The sequence below is a fragment of the Brachyhypopomus gauderio genome, chromosome 5, assembly GCF_052324685.1.
Source record: "Brachyhypopomus gauderio isolate BG-103 chromosome 5, BGAUD_0.2, whole genome shotgun sequence".
Taxonomy (NCBI): Eukaryota; Metazoa; Chordata; class Actinopteri; order Gymnotiformes; family Hypopomidae; genus Brachyhypopomus; species Brachyhypopomus gauderio.
This window is the reverse complement of record NC_135215.1, coordinates 29,274,504-29,297,621: the sequence shown is the minus strand read 5'-3', so window position 1 is coordinate 29,297,621 and position 23,118 is coordinate 29,274,504. Positions and strand designations below refer to the sequence as shown.

At 45.3% G+C, this 23,118-nt stretch overlaps 2 protein-coding genes across 2 annotated transcripts; both read right to left on the bottom strand.

The window, feature by feature from the left end:
* Positions 1–1,362: 1,362 nt before the first annotated feature.
* tmem258 (transmembrane protein 258) lies at positions 1,363–3,151 on the bottom strand. Its single transcript, XM_077006938.1, has 4 exons — positions 3,040–3,151; positions 2,326–2,435; positions 1,988–2,116; positions 1,363–1,741 (listed from the first exon to the last, which is right to left on the bottom strand). The coding sequence occupies exons 1-3, from the start codon at positions 3,040–3,042 to the stop codon at positions 1,990–1,992; spliced, it is 240 nt and encodes a 79-aa protein (XP_076863053.1). The 5' UTR covers positions 3,043–3,151; the 3' UTR covers positions 1,363–1,741; positions 1,988–1,989.
* Positions 3,152–3,641: 490 nt separating this feature from the next.
* Positions 3,642–20,971, bottom strand: ap3b2 (adaptor related protein complex 3 subunit beta 2). Its single transcript, XM_077006937.1, has 27 exons — positions 20,897–20,971; positions 19,962–20,057; positions 19,507–19,667; positions 19,175–19,241; positions 18,528–18,710; positions 18,212–18,403; positions 17,793–17,890; positions 17,060–17,114; positions 16,471–16,542; positions 16,284–16,346; positions 16,062–16,194; positions 15,153–15,262; positions 14,707–14,883; positions 14,025–14,211; positions 13,638–13,756; positions 12,284–12,343; positions 10,499–10,613; positions 9,942–10,116; positions 9,684–9,852; positions 9,361–9,456; positions 8,849–8,936; positions 8,607–8,716; positions 8,272–8,500; positions 7,791–7,875; positions 7,438–7,535; positions 5,894–6,032; positions 3,642–5,692 (listed from the first exon to the last, which is right to left on the bottom strand). The coding sequence occupies exons 1-27, from the start codon at positions 20,969–20,971 to the stop codon at positions 5,542–5,544; spliced, it is 3,303 nt and encodes a 1,100-aa protein (XP_076863052.1). The 3' UTR covers positions 3,642–5,541.
* Between the last annotated feature and the right edge of the window lie 2,147 nt (positions 20,972–23,118).

The window sequence follows — 23,118 nt, the reverse complement described above, 5'->3', positions numbered from 1 at the left end:
AGCCCCCTCCTGTGGTAACCAGAGAAGCTGCATCCGAGCCAGCCCTGACATCACGTATATGGCTTTGCTCAGACCTCAGATGTGAGTCAGTCTCTGTGAATAGGTCATTACAGTTGTCACGACAGTTGCTTGTTTCTGCCAGATAATATGAATGTAGATGAAATAAATGTTTTACATTCCGGCATCTTGGCTACCTGTGCCAAATCAACTGAAAGTGTTCTGGGGATTCTGTGCAACTCTGTCTCATTCCAAATTATGGATGAACACAAATGTTAAAGGTCATAACCTTAAATAGACCAGGAGTTTGCACTGTAAATTTTTTTGTAAGGCATTACAGACCATGGCCCTGAGAAGCTGGTTAAGTGTGTGGCACTGGAAGACTGCATTATTCTCATCCAGGAGATTAAGATGGGATTAGGGGTTTAGTCACTACACACAGCCTAGCAGATGCATATTAATAGCTAGCCCAGTGTTTTCAAATACCCATCCAGCACACCCCCTTATACTATAAGTATGTAAACCATGGTGAGTTTTTAAATGTGATGCACAAATAAAGATACACCCATTGTGGTTCAGCACCAGATTATTATACAAAATGAGTTTGCTTTATAGTCATGGTTGTGTTCACATTCTACTGAGGGAAGATTTTTGAACATGTTCTGGAAATGTGACAATGTAAAAACTTTATGGACTTATTTATGTGGTACCTTAGATAAGATACCAAAGTCTACAATAACGCTAGACCCATGTCTATTTGTTAAATGATGACACTTCCTGAATTTTAAAATAATCTATAGAATAAATTTTTATACTTTTATGGCAGGAAAAAAAACACATTTTGGTTTAATACTGATATAATAAAAACATAAACGTAATTCAAAATTGGTTGGTCAGTACAATCTATATGGCTAAATCGAGGTAAATCTATATGGCTGAGTCGAGGTAATTAAGATTTTAAAAGACGGTTTTTACGACTGAATCGCAATAATCGCTTCGCCCAGCTCCGTCGCGCTGTCAGACGGTCAGTGTGGGGATCCCAGTGAGGCCTGCGGCACCTCGGACTTCCTCTCGGCGTCTTAACGTCTCTCTCCGGGGCCATAACAGAGCAAAACCCGAAACTGCCTGCATGGTTGCATTTAATGTTTGAGCTGAACGAACGTCTTGGAGGGCAGTAATGTACATTTGTAATTTTCTTTCACCATTTCTCCTTTTTATTTTATTACTTACTGATGTTCCTTCCTTTCTTTTTTATGTTTGAGGGTTTAGTTCCATCCATTTTCTAGCCTCTGCTGTGTTATACTGTGTGGTGCCAATAGAAGAGATTTGCAAATGGGAAAGAATTAAACCCCTGACAAAAGAAAAGCAGGTTTCACTAAATATTTAATACCATTAACCTCCTGTGCACCCAACTAGTTCAGTTGTTTAATGCTTGTATAAATCATGTCATTTCTTGACAAAAATTGAGCTTGGTCCTAGACTAAGGTCAACTTTCAACAAATACTACTAGGTGTAATTTAGATCAAGACTAAAAGGTGTTCTCCAATACCACAAAATTACACTGCCTTTAATAATGAAAAATTTTGAAATTTTTACAAAATCTGTTTTATTTGTGAAATCAGTCCCCCACCCCAACATCCTGCCTGTCCAAAGTCCACTGCCATTTGTTGCACAGCTCAAACCACCGATGGTGTCCAGAGCTGCTACAATGTTCCTCACCATCTGCTCTCTGAGCATTTGCAACCTACAACACACAAACGCAATGGCCAATAAGACTGCATCTTAACGAAGATCCGAATTTTACCTAAGCTTTCAGAATGTATTATTTCGATGCACATGTTCAGTCATACTATTATTCAAGATGATAGAAAAAAATATTAAACCAATTTAAGTATTTTTTAAATCCATTAGTAATTTTGCACTAGCACACTTTGAATAACAGAACATCCCCAGCCTTTAGTGTAGAGACCAAATTAAGTTAAAACCTCACCTTCAGACGTATATTCCAACCCAAAGTAACAGGAAGAGAACCCCAAAGCCCATGAAGAGGGATGCAACCAGCGAGATCAGGAGCTCTTTGTATACATCTCGTGTGTATTTTGTGGACGTTACCTCATACCTGAAGCAGAAGGGGTTAAGGACTGTGCCAACAAGCGGACTAGCCACTGGTGTAGGAATGATTACAGGACATCAACAGCTAGAGGGGATGGGGGTCGGTTTGTTTACATCCAGCTTTTATTTTTATTACTAGCAAGCTAAAACATTGCAGGTCAGTCTTAAAGATTTAGTAGTTACTTGTAAGTTCAGCATCTTGGTGTTAAAGGATACACAAAGAACCACGCTGTGAAAAACATGCCGATGGCGAGCAGGACCACAGTGAGGTGGGGGAAGACAGCCGGGTTCACCGGGCTTGTGTATCTGGTCATTGCCTCCAATTCCTGCACAGACAAAGCAAGCGCAGAAATCAAAACTTTTATAACCGTTTATGTTAGTGATAAGTGCCATGATCATCCAGAGATGATTATTTGTCGGACAACAGCAAGCAGTATTTAATGAATGCATGATAAGTGTTATTATGGTAAATATTGGCACATTGTGTCCATGCGGTTCTGGGTCATAAATCATCGCTTAGGTTCGTATTTTCAGATTGTACAAGGATTCTCCAATTCAAACGCCTGCTAGGTACATCACACCGTGACTTCCAGATAGAAATGCGAACTATAACTAACTAAAACAATATCTAGTGTGGGACAACATGTGAAATGTTACTCAGAATCATCCACGTTATGGATTTCTGCGATTGTCGATGTTTGTTCAGCCGAGTTAAAGTGAATCTACTGATAACTAGAGGACTAGGAACACAGTGTTAACAGCGAGAGCTAGCTGGCTAAACACCTAGCTTAGTTAGCTAACGTCAGCTAACTACCAGCTAGTTATCAAAACGGTGATCGAACGCTTAACTGACGTTTTAGCAGTCTCATTCACTCAACAAAATGCATTCAGAAAAGTATATATTTATCACTGACCACACATATAACTCACCATGATGATGACAGCTAACTGACTATTCTCTCCAACCGGAAGGGAAACCTCAGGAAAAGCCACGTATGTGAAGACGAACAACTATCGCGAGATGTTGATAACTCAAGCTAGGAAAAGGCATTTCAAAATAAGTGTTTCTATTCGGGTTGTTTATCCAAGATTTAATCATGGCAGCATGCTAAATATAATAGTAAAAAATAATATAATAGTATAATATTTATAATAGTATATAGCAGTAAAAATCACGTTATGTCACGGCAAAATTTGCTTTGAGATTGTATTGTTTGAGATTTAACCAAATTTAAGAAAACACACTAACAACCTAAAGAAGCTCAGAATGCATAGCTTTCTTAAATCTCCATCACAAGCATAATAGATTGTATGAATTCAGTGGCCTGAAGTTCAAAGATTCACACACAATAAAGTTTATTATAGTCTTGACTGCATTTGCTACATGTAGCCCATGTAGTGTTCAACTGATTTTTCTTTGCTTTGTTCCTGAGCTAACTTGGGAATGAGTGTTGTGTCGTTGTGTAGGCTAGGCAGTATTGAACATCACAGTTGGGCGGCAGTAAATGAACAGAATCCTCAAACCAGGTTAACTGCATGTTTTTTATTGACATTTGAAAATTTCAAGTAAAATAAATTCAACCACATTATTTCACAATCACACAGCAAGACATTGATAGACTCAATAATGGATAGGCTACTGGTTAATAGATGTAACCACAAAGGACAACAGATGATATGCTCCCCTCCTTAACCTTAACCACGCTCTGTAGATACCTGCATTTATCCCACCCACCACACTCTGACTGAAAGGTCATACACCATCCAGATTGTCCTTTATGTCAGTCTTAATGAGACCTTAACCCAAATGCTGTCTTAAAATGAGAGAGAAAATGTTCCATCTTCAGAAAAAGCACAGGCCTGTGACAAATGTTCCATCTGAGACCTTTGTGTTCTAGAACTGTTGAAGTATTCTCTAAATAAATAAATATCACAAGAAAGAAAAAAGTAAAATTTCTGTTGCAAAACTAATCCTACCTCCACCATGAAACACACAGAAATGATCCAGCACACATCATTCTTAATGTCAAAATGCAAATCTTATGAGCATAAGAATAATGCCTACACTGATGTAACAACAATAGAATATTTTGCGTTAATGTTCCATAAAGCATAATCTGCAATAGTTCTCCTTGGGAAAAATATCAGTAAAAGAAAAAAACATCAACCTTTAGAAGGATGTAGTTGGGATTAGTCATTTACTAATGCAACACCTGCTACTTGAACAGTTTAGTTTGTATCACAAAAAAACCCACATATTCCTCTGAGGAGACCAAATAACAACAAATTTTCTGCTGCAAGCAAAATAAAAAAAAAAAAAAAAATATGAACCACATAATTGTATGTCATTAGAAAATGGGAGCACATGTATAGAACATATCTAATTAAGGTTCAAACCAGTGGATGAACAAACGCAAGAAGCGCTAATCTCTGAGAGGATAGTCATGGCATGATACTGTCTAATGTAGCAACGCACGTCATGCATTTGCTAATTTTACTCACAAGTTTGAGACTTATATGTTGTGACACTTTTGTTATGTTTGAATGGTGAAAATTAATTGTACATTGTACTGAATCCAAATGGTGCTGCAGTTTTCTACTAGCAAAGGTGCTGATGATTTCACTAACATTGGCGAAAAACTACGATGTGAGTGAAGTGATTTGATCACTAGTGAAGTACTACAGTGGGACTTTCACTCAGACAAATAAAGTACCCTGTTTGGTGTAAACATGTTGCATTTGACTGGTCTGGTTAGTTAATAATGCAAGTGTCTTGTATTCCATCTGAAGTTTGTAAGATGTCTACGTTCACCCCAAGTTATAATATCAACTTGAAGCAAATGTATATTTCCATTTCTGAGACCATGTCTGATAGTTTGCAGTATGAGTCTATTTGATTGTCATGACTTGTTGGACCCGTTACACAACTGCTGAAAATTGTATTAATGTAAGTAGAAGTAGACAAAGCTCCATGTGGAATCTTCAGAGCTACATTTCAGAATGTGTGTTAAATCCAGGTTTCTTCCTTCAGTGGATTTGGATGTAGGATATTTAAAAACTTTAAACCTTTAAAACCAGGCCAGATTTCACATCACACAACATCCTGCAACTCAAAAGGAGAAGATGAAAAGAATAGAAACGGTCAAAGGTTTCAGATTAAAGGTCCAGTACAGAGCATTCACAGGGCTTCCTGTGGGATCCAGACTTCTGGACTTTAGGAACATGAAGATTAGCATTTAACTTGTTATTTGAAAATGCAATATTGTTTCTGTCACCGGCTAATTACTGATTGGGAATCAATTTGTATTCTCTCTCACCACAGTTTAAGAAGTAGGGAATAAGTACTGAATAACTTAAGCTGGTCCAACATCAGTGTGCAGGATTGAGGCAGCGTCTACACAAAGCGCCAGATGGATGCAGTCAGGGGGCGGATCACTGCGTCAGGGCATGGAGAATGTCCTTCATTAGCATTGTACCAATCACCATCTTTTCACAGTTCACCGTGAGCTGGGCCCCTCCCCCTTCCTTCCTGGCCACAGTAACCAGCACAAGGCTCCCACTGCTGACCGTCTTGCCGGCAAACCTGGACACAAGTGAAGGAGATGGAGGAGGAACAGGAGGACTGGAGCAATGCGGAGAGCACAGCAGGCCCGAAATACAGACAGCAGAAAGGAAACGAGCAGGCAGGTGAATGCGTGGAACATTAATCACCCAATTGGCCACATCAGCATGCTGCATGTTCATACTGTGCGTTGCAGTGGTGCAAACGTGTGTTAAGAAATACCTGCAGTCTTTGTCAGAGCCGCAGGGTACCCTGCCGAGGTTGGCCGTGGCCGTGACCCTCTCTATGATGGCATGATCGTTCTGACACTTCTCCCCCAGGGTCAGCTTGTCTGAGATTTCATTCATTCCCATCAACTGACCTGCAGATGTGGTAAAAAACAACTCCATCTAATCGTTTGCCATGCAAGACCCACATGCGTGATACAACCAGCAGGGTGACAAGGTTAGTGGCTCTCTAAGAGGAGGAAGGACCACCGATCATCTTAGTGCACATTCAGTTCGGACTTGGCTGGTATGAAAGACACGCAGAAAAGAGTGTCTTCAAATACAGATGCATCAAATCTGTAGACAGGTTCTATAATGAATGCAGCAACAGGTGCTGGAGATCACACAAGGCATTTGTAGGCTTTGGTGGTTATTAAACATGCATCCTTACACAGTCCAGCCATAACAAATTAGATCTCAACAGTCTTGATTCACCTGTTCCTCTTGATTCTGTATATGTCGCTTAAATTCGCTGATATACAGTGAACTGAAATAAATCACAGCTCCTAATTCTCACATCTTCTCACTCACCTGTACTACAATATAACTGATTAGGTAAACTATGAGAGGTCGAAATAATCTATCTACGAATTCTAACACTTTGCTGCAAAAGCTTAGAAACACACAGACACTCCTTTTCCTGTGTATGCATTCCCGGAGTGTTTCCTGTCAGAGTGCTTCCTGCAAGGCGGCATGTGGGATGCGCCCACGCGTTAGCGGCTTTCGCGAGGAACATTCCCGTAGGATGCAGCGGAAAGGTTCGCCCCTGGCGTTCCACGAGGCGAGAAATGCATAGTCACGGTTACTGTCGCCAAGGCAATAGCCGGAGTCTGACAACGAGGGTTAGCAACTAGAAGCAGAAGGAGCACGATAAGAGGGGCTGACAAACGTGTGGTCGGGGCGGGCAGGGGGGGTCTGGGGTTGGAGGCAAGTGGCAGACTATTAGCAGAAAGGGACGAGGTTGGCAGGAGGGACTTACCATGTAATAACGTCTCTATTGGATGGCAACAGAATATGCCCACACACAGAGGGAGAAACGAAGAATATGACAAAGGTTTAAGTATGCACATTCATTACTTTCAGCTGGTGTAGAGGTCCAGGCTCACGCAGGCCTAGTGTTCCTTAGCAGTTACACCGTCTGCCAGAACGAGAGATCTGATGGATGGTATCAACCTTGTCCCTTGCGACATTCAAAACGGTTCTCCCATTATACGGCTCTATTAGATTAGCTACGTGCTAAGGTAACGGCGGTCAGCTGCGACCAGTCTGCCCGAGACCAGAACATCCCAGAACGAGGGTGCCGGGTACAAGGAAAGCCAGTAAAAATGAATAAGCAGTACACATATTTAACTACAAGTCGGTCAGGTGAGAGGGTTTGAGGAGCCCGAAGCAATCCAGCAGCATTGGATGAATGCAGCAGAGGATTAACTTCAGCACAGGAGGCTGCACATGTACGGTGGGGGTCGACGGTGGGGGAGGGGGAGACACGGCTGTGCTCACCTTGCTCCTTCTTAAACTCGTTCTCTGTCAGAAAGGAAGGTGTCATCAGCTCTCCCACCGGCGGCTGGATTGACACGAAGAACTTCCGGGTGTGGGTGCTGACAAAGGCAACGCAAGACGACAAGGTCAATCGAATCCCAGTGACAACAACCACCAGCAGTCCCATGAGCTCATCTTCAACCCTGAACGTGGAAGCATGGGTCGTGCGGGAGAACCCGAGGGCATCTGTGAACGGGGGACGTGAGCAGCTGCTGATTCGGGCTGGCCAGGTTTGCTCCCGGTCTCCCTGAGCTGGAGCCGGGGTGTGGGACGCTGGTGCTGGCACTTTAGAATAACCTTTCGGTCATACTCACCAAAGCTGGAAGTTGGCGGCTTGTGTGGAATCGCAGAAATCGATGCCCATTACCGCGCTAACCGATTCTCCAGCAGGTAACACGTCTGAGGCGGGAAACAGGCAAGAGGGAGCAGCTGTGTCATTATCTGCTCTGCACACGTCGTTAACAGAGGACGTCACATATACGTTTAGTGTAGTGTAGTGTTTGAACAAGCTTCTCCTGTGGGGGACTGTGGTTTAGTCTCCTATCTAGGCAAGCGCACCACATTTGTACACTACATTTGTCTAAAATGGTTGAAATTTTAAGTCTTTCTGCAACACCTGCCAAATGTGTAAATGTAAGTGCAGAATCATAAATACAAACAACGGCACAATAATACATTATGACATCAGTAAAATTAAACAAAAATAAGATCACTGCATGTCTAAATTATGTTCAAAATATGCTACTATTCGCTAAAGCCCATTTCGTGACGATGCGCCATGCCTCCGAGGCTGACCGATTTCCGGGAACTCCGTGATCCTCATGCCGGACTGCAGCTTGGGTTCTTCTATGTGCAGGCTCTTGGTCTCACAGCTGGTGTTGTTGGTGAAGTAGATCTGGACGGCCACCATGTGGGAGTCAGGGCTGAAGGCCTGGCGGTTGAAGCAGTACTCCACGCCCAATCCCTCTCCGGTTATCCGATGCAACAACTCGTGCATCCTCACGGAGGCGGACGGTGCGATGGTCTGGAAATACAGGGATGGGGGAATGAGTGGGCACCTGGCTGAGATGTGTAAAAGGAATTGTCTGGTATTGGTATAGAAATGAGAGACCGGATGGGCTAGGACTTACAGCGGGGGCGAGTACAGTGTCCGTGAGTGACAGACCTTCTAGGTCGCTTGCCAGGCTGCTGGACAGAAAGTTGTTCACTGGGGTCACTTGAGGTGAGGGGGTGGGTGCAACTGCGGTGGAGACAAAGACGTGTTGGTAATGGCATTACTGCAATTTTTTTAATTTTGGCTCCATCTTCAGTGACTGAGAGACCCTACCAACGGCAAAAACAAAAAATACAAATACACATTTTGTATACGTACAGTCGTCCAGATCCAGTAGTGAGATTTCCTTGGTCTCTTTCTTGCTCTCTTTTCTGCTCTCTTTTGCAGTTGGCTTCGATACAGGTGTCTGAGAAAAAATACACAAAGAAAAATGACACACTGGCAAATCCAAAATATTCTGTTGCCAGTGTGTCATCATCTATCTTCTATAAACTTCAGCTAAAAAAAGGCAAATACAAAATCCATGAAATTTGCAAAAGGTGGGAAGGAAAGAATATATTATATATTAACTACAACAATTTCACAGCCAACAAAACTCCTAGTAGTTACACTCCTCTGGACAGCTGAGTATTTCACTGTTGCTAAAGTTTCCTTTGTAGGTCTGAGTATTGCACTGATGCTATAGTATTCTTTGGAGGATGGAGTATTGCACTGATACTAAAATATTTTTTGGAGGACGGAGTATTTCACTGACATTAAAGTATCATTTTTTACTGATACTTTGTATTGAGAGAAAGAGGGAAGAGAAGCCACAGCACACCAGTGGGCACCTCTTGCTGGTTGCCAATGAGTTCAATCTCCCCAGTGCCACTGTCAGTAATTTCCTCTTGCCATTCAGGGGTAGGTGGTGGTGTGAAGGTGCTGGACTATAGAGTCGTACGGAAGGGGTTACAAAGAAAACCAGAGATACAGCGAGAGGGTTACATCATCGACACAATCACCCTCCGCTTGCCACATCTGCACTACACTCCATGAGTGAAGCAACAAAGCCAGATGTGAACATGTGGTGCAAGCTGCTATATCAAATGGAACGGCCTGCTGGGTTATCTGTTTGGGTGTGTTGGAGATAAGGTTGGTGTATGTGAGCCCAAACCTTCTTCTTCTTCCGAGCGTCTGTTTCTGACTCCGAGTCTTCTTCTGACCCTGATTCTGACTCGCTGCTTTCAGACTCGCTCTCCTCCTCACTCTCGGACTCAGAGCCACTCCTCCGCTGTTTCACTCCTTTCCTCTGTCTTTTCTGCTCCTCTGCGCTGCTCTGATCACTGGTAAAGGAAACACACATGTATTTTGGAGCTGCAGCAAATATTCACTTTCATTTCCATCATTAGTGGCTAATAGAGCTGAACTGGACCTTTCAGCACTCTCAGTGTTTTTTGGTTGGCTCTTGGCCGCTTTCTTCTTTTTCTTCATCTTCTCATCTTCTTCATCCTCCTCGTCATCGGATTGCGATTCCTCCTCACTCTCTTCACTCTCTGAGCCAGAACCACTCTGCTCACTGTCACTCTCTCTACTTCCAGAGTCTGACTCTGCAGAGGGAGAGAGAGAGTGTAAGGCAGTGAAGGGGAGGAAGAGATAGAGAATGAGAAGGAACAAAAATGACCTAAACAGCATACAATAAACAAAACAAATAAAAAAAAAGGACCACATACCATCAAAAACCAACAACGGTTTACACACTTAACCAGGTCACCGTTCATGACAAAGTAAAACTCTAACAACAGGAGACTCTTCCCACTCTTCTGAGCCACACTGCCATCTGAGATTGCCTCAGTATGAAGCTCAAGATCAGACATTGTGACGATCGTCTCTCCTGTCCATGGTTAAATGAAGCAGTCCAATTCCTTCCTTTGATAGATAACGTGACATTACTTCTCATTACTACACCAATGACCCGGTCTCCATAATTACCACTGTCGGCCGACTCCGTGGGTCCGGACTCTCCCTCCGAGTCGGAGTAGAATGGCTTCTCCACCTTCTTCTCCTTACGCTCCTTTCTGCTGGTACATTTACTCCACTCTGGAACCTGGACGAGACCATTGGACAGTTTCACCCCAGACAGCACACACAGGACCGTGCTGGTGCAGTGTTATGGATGGGCACAGAGTGGCCATGAAAGCTACTCCCACAGCTCACACCTGTCTAAAGGATGGATGCAAAGTACGCTTGCTAATATTCGAGCTTGGTTTCATCGTGTGTTAGCTAGCTGTGCCTACTATCTGAGAGGACCATTTGTACCTCAGCATAAGGTGATGCATTCATGGCCACTGCTGTGCTCGGTGTGTACTGGGAAATGTCTCCGTAGAGAAACCACATCCTAAAAAAGCACCAATATTCCCTCCCCCTACATCAACATATCAGATTAGTGAATTGTTATATATAGGAGCGGTTCTGATCAACTATGGGAAGTAACCAATAGGCTATATTAATATGAGTCTAGCATGCAATACGTTGATTAGCTAAAGTAACAGAGGAGGGCAATTGGCACTTTGAGAGGATCCGGAGACAGTGAAGCTGAGCTTGGAGCTTTGGCTGATCTGCACACTGGACAGACTGCTAGCCTAGCTAGGAAGGGTTACGGTTTGACACAGGCCAGGCTAGCCTAGCTAGGAAGGGTTACGGTTTGACACAGGCCAGGCTAGCCTAGCTAGGAAGGGTTACGGTTTGACACAGGCCATCTTACGCTAGCTGACAGTGGTTACGGTCAGACATATACTCGGCTAGCTGAGAGAGGTAACGGCTAACAAGACGCTAGGCTATGCTGACTGGCAGAAAGCAGCCTGGCTTTGGCGCTATGCAGTTCAAGACTCGAGGGTGCGCAGAGCTCGTTGTGAACTGACAGACTCACGCTGGTTAGAGTCGTGACTCTTTCGAGCAGCCTAATAACCTGGCGGACAGGAAAGAAAGAAAAAAGAAACGAAAGAGTGATGAGGTGAGATGAGAAGAAGAGCCAAGAAAAGAACAGAACAGAAAAGGTTTAAAAAGGTACACACAAGGATTCAGGTTGCACTTTTCAAGATATCACTCTATTTCAAGTGTGGTCCTGTTGTACAATAGATTAAATTTCAGGTAAATCTTTCTGCATTTAATAACTCTAAAATGTCCTGTCAGAATGACTTTGAGCTGATCATCACTTGCTCTACCAACAGTAAATATATACATGTTACTGTACTTCTGGTTCAGCCTGCAGAATGAACAGAGTCATACTCAGAAAAAAAAACTGAAGTGGATCCTTAGTGATTATAAAGCATGTGTAATCATCTCTAAAGTTCAGTAGCACACTTTTACGATAGCGTCTGTAGTTCAGCAGTGGAAGTGCAACAGAAATGGGATGAAGACCTTGGTTTGGAGTGAGATGAAAATTGAAGATCATCCAACAGCAGATTTCAGTCAGAGAGGACAAACACACACATGCACGCACGCACGCACACACACACACACACACACACACACACACACACACACACACACACACACACACACAAACAGCAAATAAAGAAACAAACTCTGGTAAAGAAAAACATGGCCTCATTTCACACTTGATTATTAGGCAACCATTGCTTCCTAGACCTCATAGTGGCTGGGCTATGGTGCCCTCCGCACTACAGCGCCCTTTAGGAAGCACTGTTGCAATGGAGCCAATGAGAGCGAGAGAGCGGACAGCAGGAGGAGAAACCACCGCACACTAGCAGGCACCTCTCGCCAGTCTCCAAGGAGACCGAGCCGGCCCTCCGTGGTGTCTACGGTTTCTTCTTGCTGTGGGGTGGTGGCGTGGCAGGGGCAGGGGGGAGAGTGGGGCAGCAGGCCAGGGAGAAGGGGGTTATAAACACAGAGGCAGAAATGGTTAGAGGAGAGAGCAATTGAGATGCGAAGGGTGCATGGGGAACCACAATACAAACCACAATACAACCACATTACAACCACACAGCTGTCTCCTCAACAGGAAATCTGCATCGTGACCTGAGTGAATTATGCACTATGAATGATATGGAACAAAACAAAAATATTACTAAACTGAAATAAACAAATAAACAAAAACAAACAAGGACAAGGCACAAATCAAAAGAGAGCATCCTGCTTATGTATGCACAGGCCTCTGATTGGCCTGCTACAAGCACTGGCAGATTTGATTTGATCTTGGCCATTCACAGCTTCTCAGACACCGATCAGACACAGAGTGGCACATGTTTGAAGGGACGTCACGTTGTGGCACGACCATTTCACACAGAATGCACCTTCTGTCCTCCGTTTCATGTGCCATGATTCCATTCAGAGATGTCTCATTTCATGACTGCACTCCACAGCTAGACACAGCAAACTCAGCTCAGCACCATTTACAGTGTCCGAAAAGCATCAGTAATGCTAGCCCTCCATTTACGTAACCGATTAATACAGAACTCATTTAACTTGATGTGGATTCTAAAGCCCCAGTAATACAGAACCCCGAGTGGTGAAGCTGGGTACTGCAGAACACCAACCGAGTAGAGATGGCTTGTGTCAGAACGTGGAGTGCCGGCTTTATGAGGGGTGGAGGACTCTGTGGGCATGGCTCTTCCAGAAGGCCCATCAGATGGGCACAGATGGCATGGCTGGATATGAGCCACTGGCATCAGAAGAAGGTCTGACTCTAATTACACAAACAATGCAGCTACAGAGTCTTCCTTCTGAATGGGGCCTGCTGACTTCTCAACACTCAAAAGCATAACACTCCTCCATAAGAGACAGCAGCGAAATATCTGTCAGTAACATCTAAGAGCCAATAGTATAACAAGATGAGCGGGGCAAGAGCCAACTGGAATGCGGGATGTGTGACTATGTATGAAGTGGGAGGGGTTATGCTGATGAGCGAGGAGAAAGATAAAAAATATGGCTAAGGGCAGAGATCATTTTTGGGGGAGTGGGGGTGGGGGTGTAAATGGGTTATTTTTGATATTTGTCCTGCATGTTGGGGCTCCCTCTGGTGGGGCGGAGGAGCAGTGCCCACAGGCCTGATCTCCAGAGCCCTGCCTTTGAGAGTAACTGTTCCCCCTGCACGCACAGAATCCTTCACCTCCACGTTGCGCACGGAGGGGTCGGGTGCCGATTCTGGCCATTCGGGCAGCTCTTGGTAGCCGCCTGCTTTGGTGTTGAGCAGGTGAGAGAGAGAACCCAGCTGGAAATGGTCTCTGTCTACCAGGGGCAAAAGCACAGGACAAACGAGAGATCACCAATCAGCTTTGACCACTGGCTCTGAGTTCTTACACATCACGGCCACCATTTTGAGATTAACTAGAGGTGACGTGAACGTGAAAAGCAGCACCGTAGACAAGTCAGGCGCTTCATGGGCATTGGGAATATGATCAGAAAAGTGAACATTATCATAAGAACAAAGCTAGAATCCATTTATGTCAAGCTTGAGAAACTGACATTATTATAAAGCAGACCAGTGTGGCTGTACCTTTAAACGGAGACTCCAGCACAGGGGCGGGTTTGAGGGCCAGGAACAGCTTCTTGGCATATTTGCTCAGAGCTCCACTCTTGTCGGTCGGAACGATGAGCTGGCGGATGAAACGCGCACGATCTCTGATGTCATAGTTCTGATCGTACTTTGCCAGGTTGAGCACATACTGCGTGAGGAGCTTGGTCTGAATATCACAGGAGAGGAAGAGTGGGAGAGAAAGATAGACGAAGGAAGCAAGACAGCATTGTGTGTGTGTGTGTGTGTGTGTGTGGGTGATGTAACAGGCAGACTGGCTTGGTCAGGCTTGATAAAACAAAAATCCATACTCATGTTCTAGCACTGACACCACGTCCCCACTTTACCTTCCTCTATCTAAGATGGTCAGGCCCATTCTAGAAAAGTCAACAAGCTCTAACGCTCTCCCGTTTAATGAGGAAAGTATTACATCTGCCATGCCTCTGAATGTGTGAGCTTCACAATGGAGATAGCTGATGCCAGCTTACTGGTCCCATGTAATGTAGCATTAAAACACTGCATGAAAGTCTAAGGTTTGCTCTGGTGTTTACGTTTCAGCACCTTGGACAGTAGCACAGACAACACGTGCCTTACCTCACTAGAAAACTGAAGGAAAAGACCATTGATCACCTTTGAGTGACTGAATTAGACTCCATACTCTCACCTGCTTGGAGTTGGTTAGGTACAGCTTAGCAGCCAAGTTGAGGATCTGTAGCTTGACGATATCCTCCTCGTTGGTGAAGGTCTTGGCCATTTTCCGCAGAACGTCAGGAGCGATTTTGGGCACATGCTCGCAGTACTCGCCGATCAGCCACAGGATGCTGGCTCTGGCCATCGGCACCTGGGGTAGACGCGCACGGGCCAGCACCCTGAAGAACCGCTAGCTAACATCTCACACTTACAACATGATTCACTGCACTGGGTGTGTGTGGGTTTCTCCAAAAATAAAGGAATTTATATGACCATGTTAATATTTCTAGTTAAGGATCACAAACCTGATTGTGAGGGTTTGGTGGTAGATGGGAGGGAGAATCTTACTTTGAGGGTGAGTTAATAAGGATTGATGGAGTTTAATCAAGTTTGTTAGTAAGGTTCTCAGGTGAAACTCACCTGTATGTTGTCGATTAGCTTTGCCATGTGTTTGATGATTTCACTGTGCTGCTCCGGCTGCATCTGCAGAAGTTTCTTAATCACCACCACAGACTCAGCTACAACCAGCTCTGACACACACACACACACACACACACACACACACACACACACACACACACACACACACACACACAATACACACACACATTCAATCTTTTATCAAACTCCACTCTGCGTTTGATACAGTGCACAAATGTTTACATCAGCCATGTTTTTGCAGCACCATCTGAACCACTGACACACACACACACACACACTGACCATCTGAACCACTGACACACACACACACTGACCATCTGAACCACTGACACACACACACACACTGACCATCTGAACCACTGACACACACACACACACACACTGACCATCTGAACCACTGACACACACACACACACACACACACACTGACCATCTGAACCACTGACACACACACACACACTGACCATCTGAACCACTGACACACACACACACACACTGACCATCTGAACCACTGACACACACACACACACTGACCATCTGAACCACTGACACACACACACACACACACACTGACCATCTGAACCACTGACACACACACACACACACACTGACCATCTGAACCACTGACACACACACACACACACTGACCATCTGAACCACTGACACACACACACACACACTGACCATCTGAACCACTGACACACACACACACACACTGACCATCTGAACCACTGACACACACACTGACCATCTGAACCACTGACACACACACACACACACTGACCATCTGAACCACTGACACACACACACACACACTGACCATCTGAACCACTGACACACACACACACACACACACTGACCATCTGAACCACTGACACACACACTCACCATCGCGGTTGGAGAGAAGCTGCACCAGGCCATTGAGACACGTGTCTCTCACCTCCCCAATGTTGGTGGCACAACGGCCAATGGCCTCGATCGTGGCTGCCACAAAGTCCTTGTCCATGCTTTTGATGTAGGTCTGCACAGAGCCACAAGCACGCTGAAGACCAGGAGGCCTCCATTTGCCCAGTAACTGCATGTGACGCCGGTGGGAAAATGGTTGCTTACCTGGAACTCCCTCAGAATGGTTGATATGTTTGTTTCACTTGCCAAGTTGGTTAAAACCTCAAGCTGCAAATTCACATCGTAGGGACGTTAAACCAGTGATGTGTGAAAACAGCAAGCATTCAAAATGCAAAAATCCTGCTAAGACTCTGAAGTACTGACATAATGCAATTTCAGAATGCTTAATCACCTTGAGAATTTTGATCTGTGTGGGATCAGTAGACCTTATATAGAAGCTCTTCAGGTGTGGCTCGAACATGCCCTGCAGAAATCATACCCAGCGTGAAAAGACTCACCAACAAGTCAGTCATTACAGCAGCTCAATCATTAGCCATTAGAGTGTCGAAATCCACTCTGCCAAAGAAGCTGTCATAACCAGACAATGCATAAAAAACACCTAACAAGATTACCGCCTGTGCATTTTATCACGGCAGGGTACAGAATTATATTTGGAAAACATTGTAACATCTTCACAAAACCCAGATGTCAGAGCACTCTAAACCCTGCTGTGATGTCAGAGGGGGATGACCAGCACTCAAAACCCTGCTGTGATGTCAGAGGGGGATGACCAATACTCTAAACCCTGCTGTGATGTCAGAGGGAGACAACCAGCACTCAAAACCCTCCTGTGATGTCAGAGGGGGATGACCAGCACTCAAAACCCTGCTGTGATGTCAGAGGGGGATGACCAGCACTCAAAACCCTGCTGTGATGTCAGAGGGGGATGACCAGCACTCAAAACCCTGATGTGATATCAGAGGGGGATGACTAGTACTCACCCTCCTTTTGATCGTCATGGTTGCAACATTTTGTAGAACTACATACTGAACTTCACTGTAAAAATAAAGATAAAATAAAAACAACTCCATTACTTACACAATTTGTTGACATTTAAAGTCAAATTATATGTATTGTATGTGTATACTATATGTGTAATATATAAATTACACACATATGTATGCATGCGTGTGTGTGTGTGTGTGTGTGTGTGTGTGTGTGTGTGTGTGTGTGTGTGTGTGTGTGTGTGTGTGTGTGTGTATGTATGTAGGTATAATTGAACACTGCTTAGAACTGCCATTTAAAACCAGCCACATTTACATTGTGTATATCGTTCAGATAAGATGAATATGTACTATGGTACTATGTACCAGACTATGTATCAGACTAAATATCAGACTATAAACCAGAGTACATATCAGAGTATATACCAGACTATGTACCAGACCACATACTCAGAGTTAGCTGCTCTCTCTGGGACTCAAGGGCAACAAAACCTCACGCTGACATTTCACTGCTACTGATTGATGACCTCATCACGTGCACACTTAGCCTCCGCCACCCCACACTACACTAGCCACACACACTCACACACACACACACGCACGCACACACACACACGCACACGCACGCACGCAAACACACACACACACACACACACACACACACACACACACACACACACACACACACACACACACACACACACACACACACACACACACACACACTGACCTGTGGCTCCTCAACAGCCTCACTAGAGCCTTAGCGATGACGCCCACCTCGGCCTTAGGGGCAAGATGGAAATACAGCTGAGCTACTGCCATCACCACCTAGAGATAGAGAGGGAGAGAGAGAGAGAGAGAGAGAGGGAGAGAGGGAGGGAGGGACAGAGGAAGGGAGAGAGGGAGGGAAGGAGGGACAGAGCAGCAGAGAGACAGAGGGAGGGAGGGACAGAGAGACAGAGGGAGGGAGATGGATTGAGAGAGTTCCATATTCCTGCAGCAGTTTAATGATGGGAACTGTCACTGATTGATGCTACCAAACGTTACTGTGTCTGCGCTGTATTGGTCAGTTATGTGGAGACGTGTGTGTGTGTGTGTGTGTGTGTGTGTGTGTGTGTGTGTGAGACCCCATGCGGCCTCTGTACTGACGGCAGCGTTGCGGCTTTGGAGGAGGGGCTTGGTGTTCCTGAGCAGCAGTCTGTGGTCAGGGTCCATGACGTAAGGCTTCCTCTTGGCCAGAGCAGCTGCCTCAGCCTTCTTGTCTTCATCTTCTTCATCATCATCGTCATCATCATCAGAGGCATAAAACTCCTTCTCTCCACCCTCCTCCAACAGGGACTCCTATAGCACAGCACACATACAGGAACACACATCACAGGATGTATAACACACAGGTACATATATTCTCTCTTACTGCATGTATATGGAGTCAAACACAACAGGGAGGTTCAGGTGAAGCACGTACATTGATATTGGGGTTGAGGAACTGGGTTCTGGCATAGCGGGTCAGCATGTTGATGATCACCACCTGACCCCACTCCTCCACATCGATCAGCAGGTTACAGAGTTTTCGATAGTTTTTATGGATCAGATCGATCCGCTCTGGACACACTTCCTCAAATGCCATCACCACACTGCCTGCTACCAGCTAGAGAAAAACACAGTGCACAGGAAATACCGTCAAACAAATGACCGTCTGCACTTCTGTTTACTACTGACGCTAATCTGTGTGTTTACTACTGACGCTAATCTGTGTGTTTACTACTGACGCTAATCTGTGTGTTTACCACTGACGCTAATCTGTGTGTTTACTACTGATGCTAATCTGTGTGTTTACCACTGACGCTAATATGTCTGTTTACCACTGACGCTAATATGTCTGTTTACCACTGACGCTAATATGTCTGTTTACTACTGACGCTAATCTGTGTGTTTACCACTGACGCTAATATGTCTGTTTACTACTGATGCTAATCTGTGTGTTTACTACTGACGCTAATTTCTGTGTTTACTACTGACGCAAATATGTCTGTTTATTACTGATGCTAATATGTCTGTTTACTACTGACGTTAATCTGTGTGCAGAAGCCCCACAGCAGTAATGGCACTTACAGTGGTCTTATCAGCAAGCAGCTTTTCAATGACCTCAATTAACTGGTCTTTCTGCTCAGGGTCCAAGCTGTGAACAATGCCAGAGTGACAGAGAGAGAGAGAGAGAGAGAGAGAGAGAGAGAGAGAGAGAGAGAGAGAGAGAGAGAGAGAGAGAGAGAGAGAGAGAGAGAGAGAGAGAGAGAGAGAGAGAGTAAGACAGTTCAAAATAAAGAACAACTCTTAATGAGGTCAGGGATTAACCAAGCTGGGATTCATATGAGAACTGTACGTGAGGCAAGACAAGTAGAGCTAGTTTGCAGAGATTGGGCACAGGAAGGACGATCATCCCCTACCTGTAGAGTTTGGGGATGGCGTGGGCGGCCGTCTTGCGGACATACGGAGACATATCAGAGGCGGCCTCTTTAATGGCCAACATCATGATTGGCACGATGATGGTGACCCTGATGCTGGAGAGGACACGCAGCGCACTGGCACGAATCAGCTGGTTAGGATCCTGGTGGCCAGAAAACCAACTCATCAGCAATCATCCAGTTTATCAACTGGCAACACTGATACAACATGCCACGATGTATTTTGACAATGGCTATGGAAGAAAGTTATTTCCACAAATGGCCACTAGGTGGAGTTTACTAAACATGGGCACCACATGAGCACCCCATTTCTCACTACGCAGTCGTGTTCGTAGACGGTGCATTCCTAGGAGGGACCACAGACGGCTGCATATGAAACTGCGCTGCCTGAGACAGAGGACGACAGAGGAAGCTTGGGAAAGGCAGAATGTTCTGACCTTCAGTCCCCGCTGGAAGGTAGAGATGGAGAGTAGAGCCAGGTCCTGCTGTTCCTCAGCATAGCGCACCAGATACACATACACCAGCTTCTTTACCTGAGGGAGGGGAACACACCTGGAGCTTTACTTGGGGGAGGGGAACATACCTGGAGCTTTACCTGGGGGAGGGGAACACACCTGAGCATAGCGCACCAGATAGACATACACCAGCTTCTTTACCTGAGGGAGGGGAACACACCTGGAGCTTTACTTGGGGGAGGGGAACACACCTAGAGCTTTACCTGGGGGAGGGGAACATACCTAGAGCTTTACTTGGGGGAGGGGAACACACCTGGAGCTTTACCTGGGGGAGGGGAACATACCTGGAGCTTTACCTGGGGGAGGGGAACACACCTGGAGCTTTACCTGGGGGAGGGGAACACACCTGGAGCTTTACCTGGGGGAGGGGAACACACCTGGAGCTTTACCTGAGGGAGGGGAACACACCTGGAGCTTTACCTGGGGGAGGGGAACACACCTGGAGCTTTATCTGGGGGAGGGGAACATACCTAGAGCTTTATCTGGGGGAGGGGAACACACCTGGAGCTGTACAAGACACACCTACACACTCCTGACTCCTGGGTTACATTCTGGGTTTGGCTGATAATTTATTTTTTAACTCCTGTTCTGCATTTGGTTGTGTGTCTGTGTTCTTTCAGGTTGGCACATACACACACACACACACACACACACACACACACACACACACACACACACACGTTTTAGCGATGACCACATCACTAATGGGGCATCTCATGAATGAATCAGCACTTTGGTTGAGTAATCACGCCAAGTCAGAGAGGTTAGTGGAGAACTACTCTGTTTGAATAGCGGGTGATTTGAACCCTGTTCACCTCTCCTTCTCCATCATCTGCTAATGTTTGGCAATTACGCACCTCGATGTTCTTGCAGGCCACATTCTTCACCACAGCAGGAAAGAGATCAGATGCGTTCTTCCCTCTGGCAACCATCTGGCAGTAAAAACAACATCAACAATAAAACTACTAGATGAACATCTGCAACCAAACAATATCAGATACTGTAGATTATGAAGCTAAGGGAGCTTCATCTGCTTCTTCAGCAGTGGCTCCTGATTTAATGCTCGAAGGCAGAATTTTAACAGTATGTGGTTCTACACTGCGGGAGCCTGGTAGATTTATACCGTACTCCACTTCTTTAGACAACCTCAAAGAATTTCCCTATTTCCCCATAGCCTCAAGCCTGGAGGGTGTGGGTAGCTGAAATAAAGGCTTAACATGTTTCTGTTGATGGTCCTCAGTGAGCCGTGACAGTCAATAAGGGAGAGAGGGAGAGAGAGAGAGAGAGAAAAAGTGAGAATGATGAATTCTGGGCTTGTTTTAGTTCCATGTTGTGGTCTACGACCTTTCCACAAACATAATTTTCTATGATGTTCAGCAGAAATCATAAAATTCAGTGCCAAAGACCAATGTCTTCTACAGAAGGACACTATAGACGTCCAGTCTCGGCCGGTCCTAACCTGATGGGTTTTCTGACTCTTATAAAAGTTAAAAGTTTGGACATAAGAGGAAGAAGGTGAAGCTCTAACAGGTAGTTGGAACCTGAAAACTAATATCCCACCCCACTGCTGAAGTACAGCTAATGGAAACTGACACACACACACACACACACACACACACACACGCACACACACAGCTTTTTTCCTGCTCCTCTCTGCTTTGCGTGATAAATATTTCAGTCATTAGCTGCTCCTCTGCAGCCCTGAGAATCTAACACCAGGGATGAATATTTAACACCAGCTTGTGCGCTCCCTGCACCTCCCTGCTTAACGCCACCACATCAGAGTGCGGCCCTCGCTTCACAGGAAGGCAGATCCAACTCCAGCAACTGCCTTAATCCCCGATTTCCTCCGAGAGAGAGACAGACGTGCTCCTGCAGGAACCTGGAGCGAACACCTGCAACGGTTCTGAGATTAAAGCCCTTCATCCACGCCAGCCTCTTCTGACTGGTTCATCTGATGGTTGCGCGCATGACCTGTGGTTTGGCACACACTATGTCAAACGGTCAGCTTCCCTAAGAGAAGCGAGTCCTGGGTCTGCCCGGCGGGATGTCTGTGGTGTATGCCCTGGTGCAGTCTAATGTTTAATGGGTTTAGGTTGTGACAGGGAACTTGATTGAGTGAGTCTGCTTAGAGCTGCTGGTGGAAGCCCCGCCCATCTGCCTGGCCCTGTTGGCTAAAGTCATAAAGCACCATCTATTCACACTGTCTCTGCAACCTGGCACTCTACAAACAACAGCTAACATCTCCACCACAGGCTCCCGGCTGTAGCCGGTTGTAGGAGGATGTAGGACTGTGGGACACTGATCAGTACCGGTGTGTATAAGATTCCTCAGTGATCTTTCAGGGCTAATTAATGACATATAGACAATCGATATACAGTAACAATTTATAATGTAAAAGATCCGCAAGAGCTGATTAAAGAGTCATTTATCTGTCAAATCATCTGGCGTTCCTCATCTAGGTCCACCACATGGATGAAAACCCATAGGTTGGTTAAGTCTTTTTGTACATGGCACTTAAGTACACTTAAAAAATAGAGGACTACACTTACGGAAGAGCTCAAAGAACGCTCTCAGCTTCCCCTTACAGCACTGAGTGAGAGACTCATGTAGGTTAGTGTATACTCACTGAGTGAGAGACTCATGTAGGTTAGTGTATACTCACTGAGTGAGAGACTCGTGTAGGCTAGTGTATACTCACTGAGTGAGAGACTCGTGTAGGCTAGTGTATACTCACTGAGTGAGAGACTCGTGTAGGTTAGTGTATACTCACTGAGTGAGAGACTCGTGTAGGTTAGTAGATGCGTATAGGTTAGTGTGTACTCACTGAGTGAGAGACTCGTGTAGGTTAGTGTGTACTCATTGAGTGAGAGACTCGTGTAGGTTAGTAGACGCGTGTAGGTTAGTGTATACTCACTGAGTGAGATCCGTGTAGGTTAGTGTATACTCACTGAGTGAGATCCGTGTAGGTTAGTGTATACTCACTGAGTGAGAGACTCGTGTAGGTTAGTGTATACTCACTGAGTGAGAGACTCGTGTAGGTTAGTAGATGCGTATAGGTTAGTGTGTACTCACTGAG